Here is a 25,686-nt window from a genome sequence, read left to right on the forward strand (position 1 = left end):
TGGTTAGATGGAAATCGGCAGCTCTATCATAATGTTCACTGATGAGGCAACCTTTACAAGAGACGGCATCAACAACATGCATGCCTGGGCAGACGAAAATGCCCATGCCACGGTGGTATGTCAGTTTGAACGTAGATTCAGTGTCAGTGTCTGATGTGGTATTGGGTGTGGCCAGTTACTGGGGCCGTTTGTTCTCCCGGGAAAATTTAAATGGTCAGATGTACGTTAACTGTTTACGAGAAGACTTACCGCAGCTTCTTGAAGATGTTCCTCTGGAAACCAGACGCCACATGTACGTCTAACATGACACGGTACCAGCACATTTCCACCGTGTGGTAACAGCTTATCTTAATGAGCAATTGTCACATCGATGGATAGGTCGCGGAGGCCCTATCAACTGGCCTGCCAGATTCCAAGATATGCCGGCCGGGGTGGCCGAGCGGTTCTAGGTGCTGCAGTCTGGAACCGCGGGACCGCTACGGTCGCAGGTTCGAATCCTGCCTCGGGCATGGATGCGTGTGATGTCCCTAGGTTAGTTAGGTTTAAGTAGATCTAAGTTCTAGGGGACTGATGACCTCAGAAGTTGTCCCACAGTGCTCAGAGCCATTTGAACCATTCCCAGATTTAAGACCCCTAGAGTACTCCATCTGGGGGTGGATGAAAGACATCATGTACGAAACTAAGGCGGAAACGCGAGAAGACTTGATACAACGCGTTTTCGATGCCGCAACGTCAAGAAGGAACGAGCGTGTGAAATTACAAAATGCTAGTCGCGCGGTTCACTCCCGTGCGAATCTCTGGCTTCAAATTCAGGGAGGAAATTTGGAACACTTGCTTTAAATCCACTCTGAATGCAATAGACTGCTAGACAATCGTTTAAAGTAATAATTACGCCCATTTTTGATAGTGAAATACTACAATAAAAGTTTCTATCTGCCATTTTCTTGAGTTTTTCAATTACTGTCGCCCCTTAATTATGGATCTGATCCCATTACTTTATTTACATTTTTTTGTTCAAAATAACCACAGGAATACCCTCCAGAGACCGGGGGAAAACCTCGTGACTCACTCTGTATACTGCCAATGTTTAGCGGATAGTAAATGTTGTTGCGACACCTGTTTTTGATAACTCCACTCGTATATTTCGAGTCGTTTTACGAGGAAATGCAGAGCAGCTACATCAATATATTCCCTCATATTGTACAGCAGGTGGAAGTCCCTATCCCTACATAGGGTGAAGCAGACGTAGATGTAGTGCGGAGACGCTGGGCTACTCACCTTCTGGCACTTTACTTTCAGCACTGGCAGGCGGATGCGTAACTCCTGCAAACAGACAGAAAAAAATTGTCATTATTTGATGCACTATTGGCCATTAAAATTGCTACACCAACAAGAATTGCAGATGATAAACGGGTATTCATTGGACAAATATATTATACTAGAACTGACATGTGATTACATTTTCACGCAATTTGGGTGCATAGATCCTGAGAAATCAGTAACCAGAACAACCACCTCTGGCCGTAATAACGGCCTTGATACGCCTAGGCATTGAGTCAAACAGAACTTGGATGGAGTGTACAGGTACAGCTGCCCATGCAGCTTCAACACGATACCACAGTTCTTCAAGAGTAGTGACTGGCGTATTGTGACGAGCCAGTTGCTCGGCCACCATTGACCAGACGTTTTCAAATGGTGAGAAATCTGGAGAATGTGCTGGCCAGGGCAGTAGTCGCATATTTTCTGTATCCAGAAAGGCCAGTACAGGTCCTCCAATATGCGGTCGTGCATTATCCTGCTGAAATGTAGGGTTTCGCAGGGATCGAATGAAGGGTAGAGTCCCGGGTCGTAACACATCTGCGATGTAACGTCCACCGTTCAAAGTGCCGTCAATGCGAACAAGAGGAGACCGAGACGTGTAACCGATGGCACCCTATACCATCACGCCGGGTGACAAACCCGTATGGCGATGACGAATGCACGTTTCCAATGTGCGTTCATCGGGGTGTCGCCAAACAAGCACGTGACCTTCATTATGCTGTAAACAGAACCTGGATTCATCCGAAAAAATGACGTTTTGCCATTCGTGCACCCAGGTTCGTCGTCGAGTACACCATCGCAGGCGCTCCTATCTGTAATGCAGCGTCAAGGGTAACCGCAGCCGCGGTCTCCGTGCTGCTGCAAACGTCATCGAACTGTTCGTCCAGATGATTATTGTCTTTCAAATGTCCCCATCTGTTGACTCAGGGATCGAGACGTGGCTGCACGATCCGTTACAGCCATGCGGATAAGATGCCTGTCATCTCGACTGCTAGTGATACGAGGCCGTTGGGATCCAGCGCGGCGTTCCATATTACCCTCCTGAACCCACCGATCCCATATTCTGCTAGCAGTCATTGGATCTCGACCAACGCGAGTATCAATGTCGCGATACGATAAACTGCAATCGCGATAGTCTACACTCCGACCGTTATCAAAGTCGGAAACGTGATGGCACGCATTTCTCCTCCTTACACGAGGCATCACAACAACGTTTCACCATGCAACGCCGGTCAACTGCTGTTTGTGTTTGAGAAATCGGCTGGAAATTTTCCTCATGTCAGCGCGTTGTAGGTGTCGCCACCGGCGCCAACCTTGGGTGAATGCTCTGAAAAGCTAATCATTTGCATATCACAGCATCTTCTTCCTGTCGGTTAAATTTCGCGTCTGTAGCACGTCATCTTCGTGGTGTAGCAATTTTAATGGCCAGTAGTGTTGCTCACCTATCGAGTCGGCAGACTTGCGGCGATCATGCAGTGCGAACAATATGATTTTCGTCACGGGCACGAGCGACTTTGTCATCTCAACCGACCTCTCGTAGCAAGCCGGTCTACTGTGGCGCCCCTGGGGAGTTATTCGCACACTGAGTCCGTCAAGTCACTAATGGTCGTTTTTGTTTTCAAGACGGCGCGTTATGACGCGCCGCCCTGCGTACAAGAAAAGGCGGAATACTGTAAACGCAAAGACATTCGACATGGTACCGCACGGCAGACTGGTAACGAAGGTACGTGCGTACGGAATAGGCTTCCAGACGTATGACTGGCTCGAAGACTTCTGAAGTGATAGAACCCATTATGTTGTCCTCGATGGTGAGTGTTCCATCGGAGACAGGGATTGCATCAGGAGTGCAACAGCGAAGCGTAACAGGACCGTCGTTGTTCTCTGTATACAGAAATGATTTGGCGGACAGGGTGGGCAGCAATCTGCGGTTGTTTGCTGGTGTACGATAGGGTGTCGAAGTTGAGTGAATGTAGGAAGATACAAGACGACTTAGACAAAATCTCAGTTGGAAACTCATTATGTTCTGATATAGCATTACTGTTGTCCTGCTTGACACAGTCACGTCATTTAAATATCTGGGCGTAGCGTTGCGAAGTAATATGAAATACGTAGAACGAACATGTGAGGATCGTGGTAGGGAAGACGAATCGTCGACTTCGATGTACTGGGAGAATTTTAGGAAAGAGTGGTTCACCTGTAAAGGAGACCGCATATAGGACTCTGGTGCGACCTTTTCTTGAGTACTGCTTGAGTGTTTGGGTTCCACACCAGGTCGGATTGAAAGAAGACAGCGGAGCAATTCAGACGCGAGCTCCTAGCTCCTAGATTTGTTACAGCTAGCTTCGACCAGCACACAAGTGCTACCGATATGCTTCGGGGGCTCAAGAGGGAATGATATACACGATATAAAATCTCGTCTGAGACCTGCGATCATTTTTATGTTAATAATTGGCAACCAATGGCGTACAATCGCAATAGTCATGAGACGTTCAACTGACTCTTTTATCAGAACATGTTACGCGTTTCGGGATTACACTTATCTTCAGACATCTGTTACAAAAAAAAGTGCAAAACATGAGTGAACAGCACACTCAACACGTCTCAATGTTACAGAAAATGAGATCGGGTCATATGAGTTACAACCCACAAACTTCAACTGCTTTCTAGCCAACCAGTCGTACAGCCTTGACAACTCGAGGAAAGTGTCCAATAACATATGACTCTAACTGCGACACAAGCAGTCTTGAAGCAGAGCGTATACTGAAGCTGAACAAGTCAACTAGCAGCGAAGCGCCCTCGGTAGGGGGCGCTGCATGGTCATGTAGCATAATAATAATATACTCAGCATGTAACATCTAACAGGGTGTATTTACGACTACCAATCGAAATACTACTTCCGTATAACACTAAAGGATTTTTTTAAAAAATTTAGAGATTTGAGAGGTTGGAAGGTTTATTCATGAAGGAACTCCCCCCCCCCCCCCCCATTACTTATTTTATATTGACATATGGTTTGAGTTGAGCTTAGTGCCACTACTGGCTGTAGGCACAGTATGGCAATGTAAAAAAAAGTTTTGGAGTTTTTAAAAATCCTTTAGTGTTAACGTATACGGAAGTATACGTATGGTGGATTAACGACGAGGGCCGGCGTGCGGGCCAGCCTGGACGTGGTTTTTAGGCGGTTTTCCACATCCCACTAGGTGAATACTGGGCTGCTCCCAACGTCCCGCTTCAGTTACACAACTCGCAGACATTTGAAACTCATTTGCACTCTTCATGATTTACACTAGACGTAGACAGCCGGGGCACACTAATTCCGTCCCCGGGAGTATGAGGTGGCGGCAGGAAGGGCATCCGGCCACCCCTTAAAATGAACCGTGCCCCATCCGTACTTTACTCTGCCAACCCTGTGCACGATGTGGGAAAAAGACAGTAGTACAAGAAGAAGATGAATTAGATTAAAATTGTGAAAAAATGCTAATTATAATATGGCATTGTTGGCTGGGATGCCCGATTCGGGTTCGGACGCCAAGTGCAAGTCTTATTTCCTTTGGCGTCACATTGGGCGACTTGCGGCCGATGATGAGAATGAAATGATGAGGATAACAGAACGCCCAGTTCACAAGTGGAGAAAAATCTCCAACCTGGCCAGGAATCGAATGTGGGCCCAGTGCGTGGGAGGCAAGCACATTACCACTCGGCTAAGCAGGCGGACAGATTAAAACTGTATGGTATACTGTCACACAGGAGACAGGACAGCAGGTAATTGTACAAGATACCATAACAAGTAAACTAAATGACAATGCTGTGACTGATAATTCACAAGTTGCAAATTAACAATCAGTTCCTAAACGTAGCAGCAAATGTAGGATTAATTGCTTCAGTTGAAGCACCGGGGAATATATTAAAAATGTATTTCCCCAAAATTTTGAGCAACTAGAAGTAGCATCAGTATCCTTCAATGAAATTAATACAATTAGTACAAAAATTCTAAACAACAAAAGATCATGTGAGGTCGATGGAATTTCAAACACAGGGATTTTTCCAAACAGGTTAAAACAGGTAACTTAAACTGCGTCATGAGAAAGGCGACAACACAGACTTAACCAATTATCGTCCAGTTTCCTTTCTGACATCTTGTTTCCAAAAAATATTCGAAAAAATAATTTACTCATGAGTAGTCACACACTTAAACGGAAATAATTTAATTAGCATATCACAGTTGGCCTCCCCCCATGAACCATAGAACTTGCCGTTGGTGGGGAGGCTTGCGTGCCTCAGCGATACAGATAGCCGTACCGTAGGTGCAACCGCAACGGAGGGGTATCTGTTGAGAGGCCAGACAAACCTATGGTTCCTGAAGAGGGGCAGCAGCCTTTTCAGTAGTTGCAGGGGCAAGTCTGGATGATTGACTGATCTGGCCTTGTAACACTAACCAAAACGGCCTTGCTGTGCTGGTACTGCGAACGGCTGAAAGCAAGGGGAAACTACGGCCGTAATTTTTCCCGAGGGCATGCAGCTTTACTGTATGGTTAAATGATGATGGCGTCCTCTTGGGTAAAATATTCCGGAGTTAAAATAGTCCCCCATTCGGATCTCCGGACGGGGACTGCTCAAGAGGACGTCGTTATCAGGAGAAAGAAAACTGGCGTTCTACGGATCGGAGCGTGGAAAGTCAGATCCCTAAATCGGGCAGGTAGGTTAGAAAATTTAAAAAGGGAAATGGATAGGTTAAAGTTGGATATAGTGGGAATTAGTGAAGTTCGGTGGCAGGAGGAACAAGACTTTTGGTCAGGTGAATACAGGGTTATAAATAGAAAATCACATAGGGGTAATGCAGGAGTAGGTTTAATAATGAATAATACAATAGGAATGCGGTAAGCTACTACAAACAGCACAGCGAACGCATTGTTGTGGCCAAGATAGACACGAAGCCCGCGCCTACGACAGTAGTACAAGTCTATATGCCTACTAGCTCTGCAGATGACGAAGAAATTGAAGAAATGTATGATCAGATAAAAGAAATTATTCAGATAGTGAAGGGAGACGAAAATTTAATAATGGATGACTGGAATTCGATAGTAGGAAAAGGAATAGAAGGAAACGGGAAGAGAAGGAAACGTAGTAGGTGAATATGGATTGGGGGGTAAGAAATGAAAGAGGAAGCCGCCTGGTGGAATTTTGCACAGAGCACAACTTAATCATAGCTAACACTCGGTTCAAGAATCGTAAAAGAAGGTTGTATACATGGAAGAAGTCTGGAGATACTGACAGGTTTCAGATAAATTAATAATGGTAAGACAGAGATTTAGGAACCAGGTTTTAAATTGTAAAACATTTCCAGGGGCAGATGTGGACTCTGACCACAATCTATTGGTTATAACTGTAGATTAAAACTGAAGAAACTGCAAAAAAGTAGGAATTTAAGGAGATGGGAACTGGATAAACTGAAAGAACCAGAGGTTGTGCAGAGTTTCAGGGAGAGCATGAGGGAACAATTCACAGGAACGGGGGAAAGAAATACAGTAGAAGAAGAATGGGTAGCTCTGAGGGATGAAGTAGTGAAGGCAGCAGAGGATCAAGTAGGTAAAAAGACGAGGGCTAGTAGAAATCCTTGGGTGACAGAAGAAATATTGAATTTATTTAACGAAAGGAGAAAATATAAAAACGCAGTGAATGAAGCAGGCAAAAAGGAATACAAACGTCTCAAAAAATGAGATCGCCAGGAAGTGCAAAACGGCTAAGCAGGCATGGCTAGAGGACAAATGTAAGGATGTAGAGGCTTATCTCACTAGGGATAAGATAGATACTGCCTACAGGAAAATTAAAGACACCTTTGGAGATAAGAGAACCACATGTACGAATATCAAGAGCTCAGATGGAAACCCAGTTCTAAGCAAAGAAGGGAAAGCAGAAAGGTGGAAGGAGTATATAGACGGTCAATACAAGGGCGATGTACTTGAGGGCAATGTTACAGAAATGGGAGATATGATACTGCGTGAAGAGTTTGATAGAGCACTGAAAGACCTGAGTCGAAACAAGGCCACGGGAGTAGACAACATTCTATTAGAACTACTGACCGCCTTGGGAGAGCCAGTCCTGACAAAACTCTACCATCTGGTGAGCAAAATGTATGAGACAGGCGAAATACCCTCAGACTTCAAGAAGAATATAATAATTCCAATCCCAAAGAAAGCAGGTGTTGACAGATGTGAAAATTACCGAACTATCAGTTTAATAAGTCACAGCTGCAAAATACTAACGAGAATTCTTTACAGACGAATGGAAAAACTGGTAGAAGCCAACCTCTGGGAAGATCAGGTTGGATTCCGTAGAAATATGGGAACACGTGAGGCAATACTGACCCTATGACTTATCTTAGAAGATAGATTAAGGAAAGGCAAACCTACGTTTCTAGCATTTGTAGACTTAGTGATAGCTTTTGACAATGTTGACTGGAATACTCTCTTTCGAATTCTGGAGGTGGCAGGGGTAAAATTCAGGGAGCGTAAGGCTATTTACAATTTGTACAGAAATCAGATGGCAGTTATAAGAGTCGAGGAGCATGAAAGGGAAGCAGTGGTTGGGAAGGGAGTGAGACAGGGTTGTAGCCTCTCCCCGATGTTGTTCAATCTGTATACTGAGCAAACAGTAAAGGAAACAAAAGAAAAATTTGGAGTAGGTATTAAAATCCATGGAGAAGAAATAAAAACTTTGTGGTTCGCTGATGACATTGTAATTCTGTTAGAGACAGCAAAGGACCTGGAAGAGCTGTTGAACGGAATGGACAGTGTCTTGAAAGGAGGATAAAAGATGAACATCAACAAAAGCAATACGAGGATAATGGAATGTTGTCGAATTACGTCGGGTGATGCTGAAGGAATTAGATTAGGAAATGAGACACATAAAGTAGTAAAGGAGTTTTGCTATTTGGGGAGCAAAATAACTGATGATGGTCGAAGTAGGGAGGATATAAAATGTAGACTGGCAATGGCAAGGAAAGCGTTTCTGAAGAAGAGAAATTTGTTAAAATCGAGTATGGATTTAAGTGTCAGGAAGTCGTTTCTGAAAGTATTTGTATGGAGTATAGCCATGTATGGAAGTGAAACATGGACGATAAATAGTTTGGACAAGAAGAGAGTAGAAGGTTTCGAAATGTGGTGTTACAGAAGAATGCTGAAGATTATATGGATAGATCACATAACTAATGAGGAGGTATTGAATAGAACTGGGGAAAAGAGGAGTTTGTGGCACAACTTGACAAGAAGAAGGGATCGGTTGGTAGGACATGTTCTGAGGCATCAAGGGGTCACCAATTTAGTATTGGAGGGCAGCGTGGAGGGTAAAAATCGTAGAGGCAGACCAAGAGATGAATACACTAAGCAGATTCAGAAGGATGTAGGCTGCAGTAGGTACTGGGAGATGAAGAAGCTTGCACAGGATAGAGTAGCATGGAGAGCTGCATCAAACCAGTCTCAGGACTGAGGACCACAACAACAACAACATCACAGTTGGATTCCAGAAGGTATGCTCAAGTAAGAATGCTATTTATACATTCAGTAATAAAATAGCACAAGCCTTAAATAATAATAATATATATCGTGAGTCGGTACTTTTTGCAATCTGTCCAAGGTGTTTGACTGTGTAGATCTTGTTAATTTCTTTGGAAAAGTCACGTTTTATGGAACTGATGCTTTCATGCACACTAGTTTTAATCATACTTAACAAACACAATGCTGAATGATTCAAACAGTGTCAGAAAGGCAGATAATTTTAGTGGCTGGGCAGAAGTCACAAAGAGAGTCCCACATTTTCAATTTTGGGCCCACTCCTATTCCTTAGAGATATGAATGACCTTGCACTAATACTGAAAAAGCAGAATTGCTACTTTTTGCACATGACCCTAGACACTGGTGTTATAATAAATTCCAATAGAGAGAAAGCAACAGAAAAACGGTAAATAATATTTTACAGACAATTATGAAGTGGTTCTTAGCAAATGAAGTCTCCCAAAATTTTGAAAAAACACACTGTATTCAGTTCTGTACAATAAAGAGAGTCATACCAACAGCTGATGTAGCATATGAGCAAGAGTCAGTATAGAGGACAGAATGCTCAAAATTTCTCGGTGTACATATCAAAGGATACTTGCACTGGAAGAAGCCTATTACTGAGCTTCTCTAACAATTAAATTCAGTTACTTTTACTCTTCCTATAATTGCTTCTCTTTGAAACAAAGGAATCAACTTCTGACATATGTCGCATATTTCCACTCAATAATGTCTTATGGAATACTTTTCTGAGGTAACTCATCACTTAGAAAGAATGTACTGATTGCACAAAAGCGAGGACTAAAAATAAAATGTCTTGTTCACAACAGATATCACGTAGGCATCTCTTCAAGGAGCTAGGCATTTTAACTGCATTGGCACAATACATATATTCATTAATGAAATTTGTCATAAATAATGCATCACAATTTGAGAAGAACAGTAATGTCCATGCCTACAACACAAAGAGGGAATACATTTATTAACCTTTATTAAAGCTGTCAGTGGCTCAAAAGGAGTTCAGTATGCAGCTATAACATTTTTTGATCATTTGCCCAATAACATAAAATCTCTCACAGGTAGCAAAGCAAGTATTAACTCTAACTTAAAATCATTTCTTTTGGAAAACTCTTTCAATTTCATTGACGACTTTCTATTTAGAAACTGGTACTCAGAAAGAAACATTGCTTTCGTGTGTAGCTGCATGAGTGGGACTAGAATGTATTAATTAATGCTAACACTTATCACGTACACATTTCATGTAAACTGATCGTTCCACATCAATTCGATAAAAGAACAGTTCAAGTGTTCTATGCAACATGTAACTAATTAACCAATCTTAGTTCATCACAGCCTAAATTTTGTTGTAATAAAAGCTGATACTGATGAGACCTAACACAGCTTTTTGACAACAAGATGAAATTGCTTGATATAATTCGTCTCGTTCCGTATTTATCTTTTTACTTCTGTTAACTCCGTTGGATTTCTTCATGTAGGTCAGAGTCCCTATTTGGGTTCTCTTTCAGAAAATATATGCATAACGTCCTATCTGCAGCTACGTAACAGGTCTTGTGGGGGGTCTGCTTCCACCAAGTAAATGAGCGAAGACAGCATTGTTGAACTTACTTTCCAGCACTATCTCTCAAAAGAAAATTAAAAAACAATTGTATCACAGTGAATGTAAAAACTCAAAATACCTTGATGCAACTAATTTCCTCTACCTGAAAGGCGATGTTGCATATGCACCATAGGACAAGTAAAAATGATGCAACACAAAAGTATTATCTAAATGGCCAGCCGGGGTGGCCGAGCGATTCTAGGCGCTACAGTCTGGAACCACGCGACCGCTACGGTCGCAGGCTCGAATCCTGCCTCGGGCATTGGTGTGTGTGATGTTCTTAGGTTAGTTAGGGTTAACTAGTTCTAAGTTCTAGGGGACTGATGACCTCATCTGTTAAGTCCCATAGTGCTCAGAGCCATTTGAACGATTATCTAAATGGAAGGGAAATTGGAAGATGTGATGTATGTGTGCAGACAAACAAATGATCACACGTTCAGAAAATAATGGCTGAGTTATTCAAGAGAAAGAATTTCATAAATTGAGCAAGTTAATAATCTGTTGGTCCACCTCTGGACCTTACGCAAGCAGATATTCGGCTTGGTATTGATTGACAGAGTTGTTGGATGTCTTCCTGAGGGATGTCGTGCCAAATTTGGTCCGACTGAGGCGTTAGATCATCAAAATTTTGAGCTGGTTTGCGGGCCCTGCACATAATACTCCAAAGGTTTTGAGTTGGGAAGAGATCCATGTGGTGTAACCGCCAGACACCACACTTGCTAGGTGGTAGCCTTTAAATCGGCCGCGGTCCGCTAGTACACGTCGGACCCGCGTGTCGCCACTGTCAGTGATTGCAGACCGAGCGCCGCCACACGGCAGGTCTAGTCTAGAGAGACTCCCCAGCACTCGCCCCAGTTGTACAGCCGACTTTGCAAGCGATGGTTCACTGCCTACATACGCTGTCAGAGATGACAGTTTAGCATAGCCTTCAGCTACGTCATTTGCTACGACCTAACAAGGCGCCATATTCAGTTACTATGAATGTATTCTGAACAGACAATATTGTGAATCATGTACCGTCAAGAGCGACGTTCATCATTAATGGATTAAAGTTAAGTATCAAACTAATTACGTCCGCTTTCTGAATTCTAATTCCTTGTCATGTTCCAGACCTCACGTCAGTATAGTTCTTCCCTCCTCACGCCAGCCTGCGTGAACTAAAACGCGTGCATTTCGGCCTCCTCTAGTAACACGGTGTTGGCTCTTCCGCCAACACAACAATCCACTGACCGTTTGGTCAAGGCAGGTTTTGGCATTCATGAAGACATGCAGTAGAAACCCTCGCCATGTGCTGGTGGGCATTATGTTGTTGACATATAAGCCCTAGACGGCTTACCATGAAGGGCAACAAAACGGGGCATGAATATCGTCGACGTACCGTTGTGTTGTAAGGCTGCTGCAGATGACAACCAAAGGTGTCCCACTGTGGAACGGAATGGTACCCGAGACTATCACTCTTGGTTGTCGTGCCATATGGCGCGCGACGGTCACGATGGTACCCCACGGGTGTCGGGGGCGTCTCCAGACACGTCTTCCACGTGGAATCTCATCGACTGGAGTAGAATTGTCTTCAGTGATGAGTCCCGCCTCAAACTGAACCCCAAGGACCAGCGAAGATGTGTGCGGAGATGTCGTGGACAGCCGTGGGACACCAACCTGATTGTTGCCTGTCACACGGCCCGATAACCAGGAGTAATGCTCTGATGCGTGAGATCCAGAGCGGTAATGGAAATGAGCATTTGGCGTCATTGGCCAGGAGGCCCCTTGCAGGGCAGGTCCGGCCGCCATGGTGCAGGTCTTATGACATGCGACGCCACATCGGGCGACCTGCGCGCCGGATGGGGATGAATTGATGATGAAGACAACACAACACCCAGTCCCTGAGCGGAGAAAATCTCCGACCCAGCCGTGAATCGAACCGGGACTCGTAGGATGGCAATCCGTCATGCTGACCACACACCTACTGGGACGGACTTCGAGAGCAGTAGATACTAGCGACGAGATGGATGGCGTGTTGCTTGACTTCTGAAAGGCATTCCATACAGTTGCCCACAGCCGCATAATGAAGAAATGCGAGCGTAAGTAATATCAGACCATCTGTGTGACTGGATGGAAGTGTTTCTAGCAAACACAACACAGCCTGTTATTCTCAATGAAGAGAAGTCCTGAGATGTGAAAGTAGCTTCTGGCGTATCCCTGCGGAATGTTATAGGTCCATTACTTTCCACAACATACAGGGTATTACAAAAAGGTACAGCCAAACTTTCAGGAAACATTCCTCACACACAAAGAAAGAAAATATGTTATGTGGACATGTGTCCGGAAACGCTTACTTTCCATGTTAGAGCTCATTTTATTACTTCTCTTCAAATCACATTAATCATGGAATGGAAACACACAGCAACAGAACGTACCAGCGTGACTTCAAACACTTTGTTACAGGAAATGTTCAAAATGTCCTCCGTTAGCGAGGATACGTGCATCCACCCTCCGTCGCATGGAATCCCTGATGCGCTGATACAGCCCTGCAGAATGCCGTATTGTATCACAGCCGTCCACAATACGAGCACGAAGAGTCTCTACATTTGGTACCGGGGTTGCGTAGACGAGAGCTTTCAAATGCCCCCATAAATGAAGGTCAAGAGGGTTGAGGTCACGAGAGCGTGGAGGCCATGGAATCGGTCCGCCTCTACCAATCCATCGGTCACCGAATCTCTTGTTGTGAAGCGATCGAACACTTCGACTGAAATGTGCAGGAGCTCCATCGTGCACGAACCACATGTTGTGTCATACTTGTAAAGGCACATGTTCTAGCAGCACAGGTAGAATATCCCGTATGAAATCGTGATAACGTGCTCCATTGAGCGTAGGTGGAAGAACGTGGGGCCCAATCGAGACATCACCAACAATGCCTGCCCAAACGTTCACAGACAATCTGTGTTGATGATGTGATTGCACAATTGCGTGCGGATTCTCGTCAGCCCACACATGTTGATTGTGAAAATTTATAATTTGATCACGTTGGAATGAAGCCTCATCCGTAAAGAGAACATTTGCACTGAAATGAGGATTGACACATTGTCGGATGAACCATTCGCAGAAGTGTACCCGTGGAGGCCAATCAGCTGCTGATAGTGCCTGCACACGCTGTACGCGGTACGGAAACAACTGGTTCTCCCGTAGCACTCTCCATACAGTGACGTGGTCAACGTTACCTTGTACAGCAGCAACTTCTCTGACGCTGACATTAGGGTGATCGTCAACTGCACGAAGAATTGCCTCGTCCATTGCAGGTGTCCTAGGTCTTCCACAGTCGCGAGTCATAGGCTGGAATGTTCCGTGCTCCCTAAGACCACGATCAATTGCTTCGAACGTCTTCCTGTCGGGACACCTTCGTTCTGGAAATCTGTCTCGATACAAACGTGCCGCGCCACGGCTATTGCTCCGTCCTAATCCATGCATCAAATGGGCATCTGCCAACTCCGCATTTGTAAACATTGCACTGACTGCAAAACCACGTTCGTGATGAACACTAACCTGTTGATGCTACGTACTGATGTGCTCGATGCTAGTACTGTAGAGCAATGAGTCGCATGTCAACACAAGCACCGAAGTCAACATTACCTTCCTTCAATAGGGCCAACTGGCGGTGAATCAAGGAAGTACAGTACATACTGATGAAACTAAAATGAGCTCTAACATGGAAATTAAGCGTTTCCGGACACATGTCCACATAACATCTTTTCTTTATTTGTGTGTGAGGAATGTTTCCTGAAAGTTTGGCCGTACCTGTTTGTAACAGCCTGTATACAGGGTGGTCCATTGATAATGACTGGGCGTAATATCTCACGAAATAAGCATCAAACGAAAAATCTACAAAGAACGAAACTCGTCTAGCTTCAAGGGGAAAACCAGATGGCGCTATGGTTGGCCCGCTAGATGGCGCTGCCATAGGTCAAACGGATATCAACTGCGTTTTTTTAAAATAGGAACCCCATTTTTATTACATATTCGTGTATTACGTAAAGAAATATGAATGTTTTAGTTGGACCACTTTTTTCGCTTTGTGATACATAGCGCTGCAATAGTTACAAACGTATAAGTACGTGGTATCACGTAACATTCCGCCGGTGCGAACGGTATTTGCTTCGTGATACATTACCCGTGTTAAAATGGACCATTTACAAATTGCGGAAAAGGTCGATATGGTGTTGATGTATGGCTATTGTGATCAAAATGCCCAACGGGCGTGTGCTATGTATGCTGCTAGGTATCCTGAACGACATTAGCCAAGTGTCCGGACCGTTCGCCGGATAGTTACGTTATTGAAGGAAACAGGAAGTGTTCAGCCACATGTGAAACGTCAACCACGACTTGCAACAAATGATGATGCCCAAGTAGGTGTTTTAGCTGCTGTCGCGGCTAATCCGCACATCAGTAGCAGACAAATTGCGCGAGAATCGGGAACCTCAAAAACGTCGTTGCTGAGAGTGCTACATGAACATCGATTGCACCCGTACCATATTTCTATGCACCAGGAATTGCATAGCGATCTCTTTGAACCTTGTGTACAGTTCTGTCACTGGGCACAAGAGAAATTACGGGACGATGACAGATTTTTTGCACGTGTTCTATTTAGCGACGAAGCGTCATTCACCAACAGCGGTAACGTAAACTGGCATAATGTATCACATTGGAACAACCGAAATAAAATGTTCAGACGTACCTACGTTCTGTATTTTAATTTAAAAAACATACCTGTTACCAACTGTTCGTGTAAAATTGTGAGCCATATGTTTGTGATTATTACAGCGCCATCAATCACAAAGCGAAAAAAGTGGTCCAACTACACGAATATGTAATAAGAAATAGGGGTTCCTATTTAAAAAACGCAGTTGCTATCCGTTTGACCTGTGGCAGCGCCATCTAGCGGGCCAACCATAGCGCCATCTGGTTTCCCCCTTCAAGCTAGACGAGTTTCGTTCTTTGTAGTTTTTTTGGTTTGACGCTTATTTCGTGAGATATTTGGACCGGTCTCGATCAATGGACCACCCTGTATAAATGGCATTGTAGAAAACATCGCAGGTTCCATATGAAGTTTTTCGTGGATGGTGCAGCTGTATACAGAGAAGATGCGAACTGTAGAGAAATGCAGGAAAAACTGCAGAGGATCCATACTTGGTGCAGGGAGTGCCAATTGGGCTTAACATAAACAAATCAAATCAAATATATCCCGCGAAAAGACCATAGAGAGTTTCGAGTCTGCACCGATGGTTACCAGCAATTGGTCTTCCAGCAAACTGTTTATGACTAGAACAGTAAAAGGGGGGGGGGGCGGGGGGTGGCAGTGGTTCAGAAGAGCAAGGTAGCTTACTGAGTATAGATGTAGATGTAGATGTATACAGAGAAGATGCGAACTGTAGAGAAATGCAGGAAAAACTGCAGAGGATCCATACTTGGTGCAGGGAGTGCCAATTGGGCTTAACATAAACAAATCAAATCAAATATATCCCGCGAAAAGACCATAGAGAGTTTCGAGTCTGCACTGATGGTTACCAGCAATTGGTCTTCCAGCAAACTGTTTATGACGAGAACAGTAAAAGGGGGGGGGGGGGCGGGGGGTGGCAGTGGTTCAGAAGAGCAAAGTAGCTTACTGAGTATAAATGTAGATGTAGATGTATACAGAGAAGATGCGAACTGTAGAGAAATGCAGGAAAAACTGCAGAGGATCCATACTTGGTGCAGGGAGTGCCAATTGGGCTTAACATAAACAAATCAAATCAAATATATCCCGCGAAAAGACCATAGAGAGTTTCGAGTCTGCACAGATGGTTACCAGTAATTGGTCTTCCAGCAAACTGTTTATGACTAGAACAGTAAAAAGGGGGGGGGGGCGGGGGGGGGCAGTGGTTCAGAAGAGCAAGGTAGCTTACTGAGTATAGATGTAGATGTAGATGTAGATGTAGATGGAGACGTAGTGTACTCACTTTGAGGACAGGCAGCGTCCTAGCAGTGCTGTGGGGGCGGCGGGCGACCACAGTCACGTTCACATTCCTCAAGGCGCACGACCTGTGAACAGAGCAAGGAGAGCGCCCTGTAGTGCCACACAGTGTAATGTACCACACCCACACTCCCTTAGATTACCATTAAGTATAGTCTTCAATAATCGATACCAGACCACATGTATGTTTTGTCATTTGATATTGTATGCTAATGAAAAACGCCATTTCATGTATGAGCATCGTTATTTTGATATTATAGCACAACTCATTCATCGTCAACGATGTCGTAATGTTGTTCTGCAGTAAATTTGTGGTACCAGTCGATTATATGACTGTATATCACATAATAGATACCGAGAATTCTTATCCTTCTCTTCTGTCATTACCATTCAGTTTCAAACGCTTGTCATTATCGATTGCTAGACTGTCACCTTTTGCACAAACAGCCGCTTGACCTGTCTGTGAACTTCTTTTATACCATGAACAAACACCGAAGAGTAAGCAGCGCTGACACACGATACCGCTGAACTGAAAAATGTCGTGTCCACCGAAAAATGCCGCAGCGCAAAGCTAACTTCCATGTGGCTTTTCGCGGATGATGCTGTAGTATACAGAGAAGTTGCAGCATTAGAAAATTGCAGCGAAATGCGGGAAGATCTGCAGCGGATAGGCACCTGGTGCAGCGAGTGGCAACTCACCCTTAACATAGACAAATGTACTGCAAATACATACAAAGAAGAATCCTTTATTGTATGATTATATGATAGCGGAACAAACACTGTTAGCAGTTACTCCTGTAAAATATCTACGAGTATGTGTACGGAACGATTTGAAGTGGAATGATCATATAAAATTAATTGTTGGTAAGGCGGGTACCAGGTTGAGATTCATTGGGAGAGTCCTTAGAAAATGTAGTCCATCAACAAAGGAGGTGGCTTACAAAACACTCGTTCGACCTATACTTGAGTATTGCTCATCAGTGTGGGATCCGTGCCAGGTCGGGTTGACGGAGGAGATAGAGAAGATCCAAAGAAGAGCGGCCCGTTTCGTCACAGGGTTATTTGGTAACCGTGATAGCGTTACGGAGATGTTTAGCAAACTCAAGTGGCAGACTCTGCAAGAGAGGCGCTCTGCATCGCGGTGTAGCTTGCTGCCCAGGTTTCGAGAGGGTGCGTTTCTGGATGAGGTATCGAATATATTGCTTCCCCCTACTTATACCTCCCGAGGAGATCACGAATGTAAAATTAGAGAGATTCGAGCGCGCACGGAGGCTTTCAGACAGTCGTTCTTCCCGCGAACCATACGCGACTGGAACAGGAAACGGAGGTAATGACAGTGGCACGTAAAGTGCCCTCCGCCACACACCGTTGGGTGGCTTGCGGAGTATAAATGTAGATGTAGATGTAGAACAGATGTCATTTGAAATTGCTTTAAAAAGTACACAATACTGATGCTGTTTTATGGCATATTTCAAAAAGTAATAAGAAAGCAAACAAATTAAATATAAAACAGCGCTCAAGGTATTTATAGTTAGTATGAAATTTAATTTTGATGGAAGTAATTCTTTAAAAAGCATATTTCTCAAAATTTTATAAAAAGCCAAATTTTCCAAACTTTTGGTTGTGTCGAAATTTTTTTTCTGTAATAATGTGTTGATGTCGGGTCCACCTTTTGGCATTATACAGTTCTTAAGAATGAACTCGGAAACTGCGTTTATGTTTCTGCATGAGCTCAAATTAAAATTTGTGCGTGACCAGGTATCGAACCCAGACTTCGCACTTGTCATGGGCGATCATCCTCACCACGTAGGCTATCCGAGGATGCTTCGAGGAGCGGCCCAAATCTCTATCTGCCCTGGTGTCTTAGCGGAAGTGGCTACGGTTACTGCCTACGACACGTGGGAAATCCAGATTCGAATCTTGGTCTGGCACAACCTTTCATTTGATCTAAAATATAATAAATCTGATGCGGAAACAGAATAGCAGTTGACCCGTTCATTCGTAATTGTACAGCTGTTCGTCTTCAATATAGTGTCTCAGAAACTGCACTTCAATACACAATTATTGTTTTTCTGTAATATCCGAACATGTTTCACCACTGTTGTGTCATCCTCAGTCGGATTTTCCTTTTATTTTTCTGAAATACATTCTTAAGGATTGCGTTTATGTTAGGAAACATGTTACATCGGATGTTATTTAATAGTTCTCCATACCAAAGCTTAACAACAATTTTTACCGATATCCATATGTCAAACGAACTACACAAAAACAACAAAAACATGTGTGTCACACAAATACAAGGGACAGCTCAGGACAAACCAAATAGAGCAATGGTAAGGCCAAAAATGGGCATATTCATATATTTTATAGCTTGGGCTATAAACAAGAATTCAGTCAGAGGTATCTTTACATCCCTTATGTTTGCACATCACACTGTGTACTGATTTAGACCTTTAGCCGATTTCAGTTGGCAGCCATAGGACACACACAATGTAAAACAAAGGGTAAACCACATACATTACGTAAATAACTACAAAAATCCGATGTAAGATATTTTTCAAGAAGAACATAATTTGTATATATTTACTTCAGAAAAAATAAAAGAAAAAACATACTGAGCATGCCACAACTGTGGTGAAACATGTTTGCATACTAAAGCCAAACAACTGTTTCCTCAATTCATCACTATTTTTGTAAACATGGAAACTGATCTCAAAATTCCAGTGTGATTCCTCCTGTATTTGTAAAAACATACCTCTCCCCGATGTTGTTCAATCTGTATATTGAGCAAGCAGTAAAAGAAACAAAAGAAAAATTCGGAGTAGGTATTAAAATCCATGGAGAAGAAATAAAAACTTTAAGGTTCGCTGATGACATTGTAATACTGTCAGAGACAGCAAAGAACTGGGAAGAGTAGTTCAACGGAATGGACAGTGTCTTGAAAGGAGGATATAGGATGAACATCAAGAAAAGCAAAACGAGGATAATGGAATGTAGTCGAATTAAGTCGGGTGATGCTCAGGGGATTAGATTGGGAAATGAGACACTTAAAGTAGTAAAGGAGTTTTGCTATTTGGGGAGCAAAATAACTGATGATGGTCGAAGTAGAGAGGATATAAAATGTAGGCTGGCAATGGCAAGGAAAGCGTTTCTGAAGAAGAGAAATTTGTTAACATCGAGTATTGATTTAAGTGTCAGGAAGTTATTTCTTGCCTGACTCATGGCTTTCAGCAGAAACATTTTTACTGTCTGCACACCATGCTCCCCTTCGCTGCTCTTGTTTGTTCTCATAGCCAATTTTATGTCCAGAGTTTACAGAAAAACACTGGAAGGACCCATCACCATACAGAGCTAGAGAAAAGATAGTTACTTATACCTGCAATCACTGGTAATAGATTTAATTGCATGCATACTTTCACACAGTGTTAAAAATTTGGATGAATGAATCCTGATTTCAATAATGGTTGATATTAAAGGTATGGAGCAATCTTGGAAAAAGTATACCATAATAATCCCACCACATTTTACAGCATTCTGTACTGGATAGAGTAGAGGAAGAGTTTGGAGATGATGATTGCTTGGTACAAATGGTTCTGAGCACTATGGGACTTAACTTCTGAGGTCATCAGTCCCCTAGAACTTAGAACTACTGAAAACCAACTAACCTAAGGACATCACACACATCCATGCCCGAGCCAGGATTCGAATCTGCGACCATAGCGGTCGCGTGGTTCCAGACTGTAGCGCCTAGAACCGCTTGGCCACACCGGCCGGCGATGATTGTTTGCATCAGCATGACAGTGCACACTGTCATAAAACATCACCTGTGAGGTATGCATCAATAGCCGAGTAGTCAGCAGGGCAGAATGCCAAGTGAAGAACCCGGTTGGATTGGAGATTTTTCTCCACTCAGGAACAGGGTGTTGTCTTCATCATCGTTTCCTACCCCTCGACATGCAAGTCGCTGAAGTGGCGTCAACTAAAAAGACTTGTACTAGGCGATGGGTCTGCCCGACAGGAGGCACTAGCCACACTAAATTTCATTTTTCATCTGTGGGGCAATGGGTTGTAGGCAATGAGATTGCTGAAATGGACTGGCCTGACAGAGTCCTGACCTGAACCCAATGGTACACATTTGGCACGAGTCAGAATGTCAATCTCACTCCCTGACCACCAGCGGCGTACGGTGGTCCAACATAATGCCATCCCAAAACAGCAGGGAACCTCCACCTTGCTGAACTCGCTAGACTGTGTCTAAGGCGTTCAGCCTGACCGGGTTGCCTCCAAACACGTCTCCGACGATTGTCTGGTTAAAGGCATACGCGACACTCATCGGTGAAGGGAATGTGATGCCAATCCTGAGCGGTCCATTCCACATGTTGTTGGTCCCATCTGTACCGCACTGCACGGTGTTGTGGTTGCGAAGATGGACATCGCCGTGGACGTCGGGAGTGAAGTTGTGCATCATTCAGCCTACTGCGCACAGTTTCAGTCGTAACACGACGCCCTGTGGCTGCACGGAAGGCATTATTCAAGATGGTGGCGTTGCTGTCAGATTTCCTCCGAGCCATTATCGGTAGGTAGCAGTCATCCACTGCAGTAGTAGCCCTTGGGCGGTCTGAGCGTAGCATGTCTTCCACAGATCCTGTCTCTGTCTCGTCCATGTCCAAACAACATTGGTTTGGTTCACTCTGAGACACCTGGACACTTCCCTCGTTGAGAGTTCTTCCTGGCACAAAGTAACAATGTGGACGCCATCGAACCGCGGTATTGACCGTCTAGGCACGGTTGAATTACAGAAAACACGAGCCGTGTACCTCCTTGCCATTGTTAAACCTCTGCATAAAAAAGGGGGTACATCTGATATCAACAACTACCGCCCAATCTCTCTTCTGACTGCTTTATCCAAAATTCTTGAAAAAGGAATGTATTGTAGAGTAACTTCAGACCTTTGTAAAAATAATTTTTTTTACGAAATGTCAGTTTGGTTTTAAGAAAGATTTTTAAACGGAAAATGCTATACATACCTTTACTAATGAAATATTAAATGCTCCGAGTAACCGGAAGTCACCCGTTGGGATTTTTTGTGATCTCTCAAAGGCTTTTGATTGTGTAAATCACGGAATACTTCTAGATAAGCTCAAGTACTGTGGTATGAATGGGACAGCGCTCAAATGGTTTAAATCATACCTAACTGGAGGAGTGCAGAAAGTTGAAATAAGCAGTTCACATGCAAAAAGCTGGTGATTTCTCAAACTGGGAAACAATCAAGAATGGGGTGCTGAAAGGTTCGGTCTTGGGTCCTCTGCGGTTTTTAATATATATTTATGACTTGCCATTCTATATTCACGAAGATGCAAAGCTGGTACTTTTTGCCGATGATACAAGGATAGCTATCACACCCAACAGATTTTCAGAAAATCATTAAGTGGTTCTCTGCAAATGGGCTCTCATTAAACCTTGACAAAACCAGTATATACAGTTCCACACAGTAAATGGTATAATATTAATAAATATAGACTTCGATCAGAAATCGGTAGTTAAGGTAGACTATTCAAAATTTCTAGGTGTATGCATTGATGAGGGGTTGAACTGGAAAAAAACACACTGAAGATCTGCTGAAACGTTTGAGTTCAGTTACTTATACTATAAGGGTCATTGCAAATTTTGGCGATATACATCTCAGTAAATTAGGTTACCACACCTATTTTCATTCTCTACTTTAGTATGGCATCATATTCTGGGGTAACTCATCATTGGATAAAAGAGAGTTCATTGCACAAAAGCGTGTAATCATAATAATTGCTGGAGCTCATCCAAGATCATCCTGCAGACACTTATTTAAAGAGCTAGGGATCTTCACCGTAGCCTCACAATATATATATTCACTTATGAAATTTGTTATTAACAATCCGAACGAATTCAAAAGTAATAGCAGTGTACATGGCTACAATACTAGGAGAAAGTATGATCTTCACTACTCAAGGTTAAATCTAACTTTGGCTCAGAAGGGGGTAAATTATGCTGCCACAAAAGTCTTTGGTCACTTACCTAATAGCATGAGAAGTCTGACAGATAGCCATATAGGATTTAAAAGGAAATTAAAAGAATTTCTTAAAGGCAACTCCTTCACTCATTAGATGAATTTTTGGATATAGTAAATGGGTAATTTCCCCAAACTCCACAAAAAAATTAAAAGTATTAAGTGTCATGTAATATTTTGTGTAATGTAATATCTTGTATAAACAACTTTTATTAACCTGTCACGTTCCACATCATTAGGAAGTGTCATATTCATGATCTATGGAACAAGTACTAATCTAATCTAATCTAATCTTCCTGGTGGAATGACTGGAATTGATTGGCTGCCGGACCCCATTCGTCCAACAGCCGCTGCTCAGGCATGACTGTTTACATCTTTGGATGGGTTTAGTAACATCTCTGAAGAGTCAAAGGGACTGTGTATGTATACAATATCCAGAGTCAACGTCTGTCTTCAGGAGGTCTGAGAACAGGGGTGATGCAATTTTTTTTATATGTGTGTTTTTATCAAATGGCTAACCTAGTGCACAACCAACCAGTCTTGTTTGCAGGCTGAGTATCTAATGGCTTCGAGCGAAAACAAAAATGTAGTTTTTAGTATTTCAAATAAATATTGACCAAATTGAAAATGCTGTCATATTTACTCACTAAGACGTTCCATAAAGTTTAACCCAATAACGCAAATATTACAGTTATAAACTGTGTACACGTCTTGAGTAAGTCACAGTGCGCGGATGGCCAGACTGTAATCATATGAGAATGAGAGCGCATAGCAAGTTTCAACAAACTTTACCCATAATTTCAAACTTTTACGAAACTTATTCTCGCTGGTAACCCCCACCCCTAAAATGATTCAAGGAAAAACATGTATCACTTACTACATTTTTTTTTTCTTCTTGCAGGAGTACTTCAGATATCAGGCATGGCGTTTCAATTTATTACTTCTTTACTACTTACTATATTTGTAACAAGTTTTTCAGACAGTCTCCACATACACCACTAAATGTATCTGCGAAACTCTATCATTATATGTAAGAGGTGTGATTGGAAAGTTTTAAGAATGCATCTGCTACTGCTTACTGGTTTGGCGGGCAGGTACACGGAGGAGGGTGGGGAGTGAGTCATTGCCTAGTCCTTGAACGCCATCTGCCAGGAAAAGTGTGTTTCCTTTATTCAGTTCGTTGTAGCAGCTGGTTTAGAGCGGGTCTGCTAGGACTTGTTGCTGGATTCTGTGTGAAATCTTGTTTTAGAAACAGGGAATCAGCTTCTGTGACTTACAGACTATTAAAAACAACTTTTGGAGATAACTGTATGAGCCATTCAAATGCTTTTGTCTGGTTCAACAGACTTAAAAATGGCTGCCAATCATTTGAAGATGAGCCACAGTTCGGCGGTCCTTCCACCTGAAAAACGAACGAAAATGTTGTGAAACTTCGCAACTTAGTGCACTCTGGTCGTAGACTTAGAATTAGGGAGATGGCTGATGAACTTAATTTAAGTTTCTATGCAGTTCAGTAAATTTTAACTGAAGATCTGAGTATGCGTCGAGTGTCTGCAAAATTCATTCCAAAAGCGTTGCCAAGTGACCAGAGATAATACCGACTTGAATTGCGTCAAGAACTGATTAATTGGACTAAAAATGACCCAGATTTGTTAAATAGGGTAATTACAGATGACGAATTGTGGGTATATGGAAAGTGCAGTCTTCGCAGTAGAAGACTCCAAGTTCATCACGACCAAAAGGACAGGGCACACAATAAATATGGGCCCTTACAACGAACTCGTGACGTCATACTAGTAGCCTTGTCCGCCATACTTCGCGAACGCTCAGCTCCGTGCAGGGTCCATGGGAAATCAATATGTCAAAGAAAAGTCTTAACTTTGTTGTGTGCTTTCCATGCATGCATTTAAACGACCAGTTAAGAATGTAAAACTCGCCAGTAACAGTAAGTCACTCCCAGCCAGAGATGGCTGCTGGCGCTCGTAAGTGTGATGTGCTCCGATGTACACGCCACGGCCGGCCTCTGTGGCCGAGAGGTTCTAGGCGCTTCAGTCTGGAACCACGCGACCGCTACAGTCGCAGGTTCGAATCCTGCCTCAGGCATGGATATGTGTGATGTGCTTAGGTTTAAATAGTTCTAAGTCTAGGGGACTGATGACCTCAGATGTTAAGTCCTGTAGAGCTCAGAGCCATTTCAACCGTTTGTACACGCCACGGCCTGTCTTTCTAGTGGACCTTGGTGTACAAGATATGACTTAATAAACATTGAAATATATCAAAACTAGCTTTTGTTGAAAAGGGAGAGCAAATAACCAAGACTTATTCATCCAGTGTTTCATAACGAGAGCAATTACCAGCTTCCAATAAAATTTGAACATAATTTCAAATCTCTTGTAAACTTTTTTCCTTACACGCCGGCCGCGGTGGTCTCGCGGTTCTAGGCGCTCAGTCCGGAGCTGCGCGACTGCTATGGTCGCAGGTTCGAATCCTGCCTCGCGCATGGATGTATGTGATGTCCTTAGGTTAGTTAGGTTTAAGTAGTTCTAAGTTCTAGGGTACTCATGACCACTGATGTTAAGTCCCATAGTGCTCAGAGCCATTTGAACCATTTTTTTCCTTACACGCTTAAAGTCAAATGTGTAACACATTAACTTGCTTGTAAAGTAACCAGAAGTTTGAAGCTGTTTTATATATGTGAGGTCGATTCTTTAAAGACTCGATGGTTTATTGGTGTAGGGCTAACATGGGACACAGAACGTGTACAGAGAAGAGCAGCACGAATGTGCACAGATTTGTTTAAATTGCAGTGCACCTTCACGGAGGTGCTGGAAGAACTCAGCTGGTGCCACACCTGCAGGGACCGTTAAGACCAGACTGATTACACAACACACAGAGGCGTTTGTCATTTATCCCAGACTACATACATCAACCAATGGGAAGCAGCCCTAACATTTGCTCCATGGTAAGTACCCTCTGCGACCCACTTCACAGTAATTTGCGGAGTTTGGATGTAAATGTAGTGGACAGCCTGCATTTACCGAGTACAGCGTTCCAAAACAAGTGTGACAAATTCTACATGTCTTTTCTTTGAAGAGTATTAGTCGACTTTCGCAGACCAGCTGCCCCTGCAACTAAACATGACGGTTCTTTCCTG

The 25,686-nt window shown here is 43.3% G+C and overlaps 1 protein-coding gene across 1 annotated transcript in view; it reads right to left on the reverse strand.

Annotated features, from left to right (window-relative positions):
* LOC124719747 overlaps nucleotides 1–25,686 on the reverse strand; it is a 304,087-nt gene that overhangs the window by 124,213 nt on the left and 154,188 nt on the right. The window contains exons 2-3 of the mRNA XM_047244948.1: nucleotides 16,476–16,557; nucleotides 1,279–1,323 (exon numbers count right to left, since the gene is read on the reverse strand). Of these exons, the coding sequence (XP_047100904.1) occupies nucleotides 1,279–1,323; nucleotides 16,476–16,557 (127 nt within the window). The remainder of the gene's footprint in view (nucleotides 1–1,278; nucleotides 1,324–16,475; nucleotides 16,558–25,686) is intronic.

This window comes from Schistocerca piceifrons, chromosome 11 (assembly GCF_021461385.2).
Source record: "Schistocerca piceifrons isolate TAMUIC-IGC-003096 chromosome 11, iqSchPice1.1, whole genome shotgun sequence".
NCBI lineage: Eukaryota > Metazoa > Arthropoda > Insecta > Orthoptera > Acrididae > Schistocerca > Schistocerca piceifrons.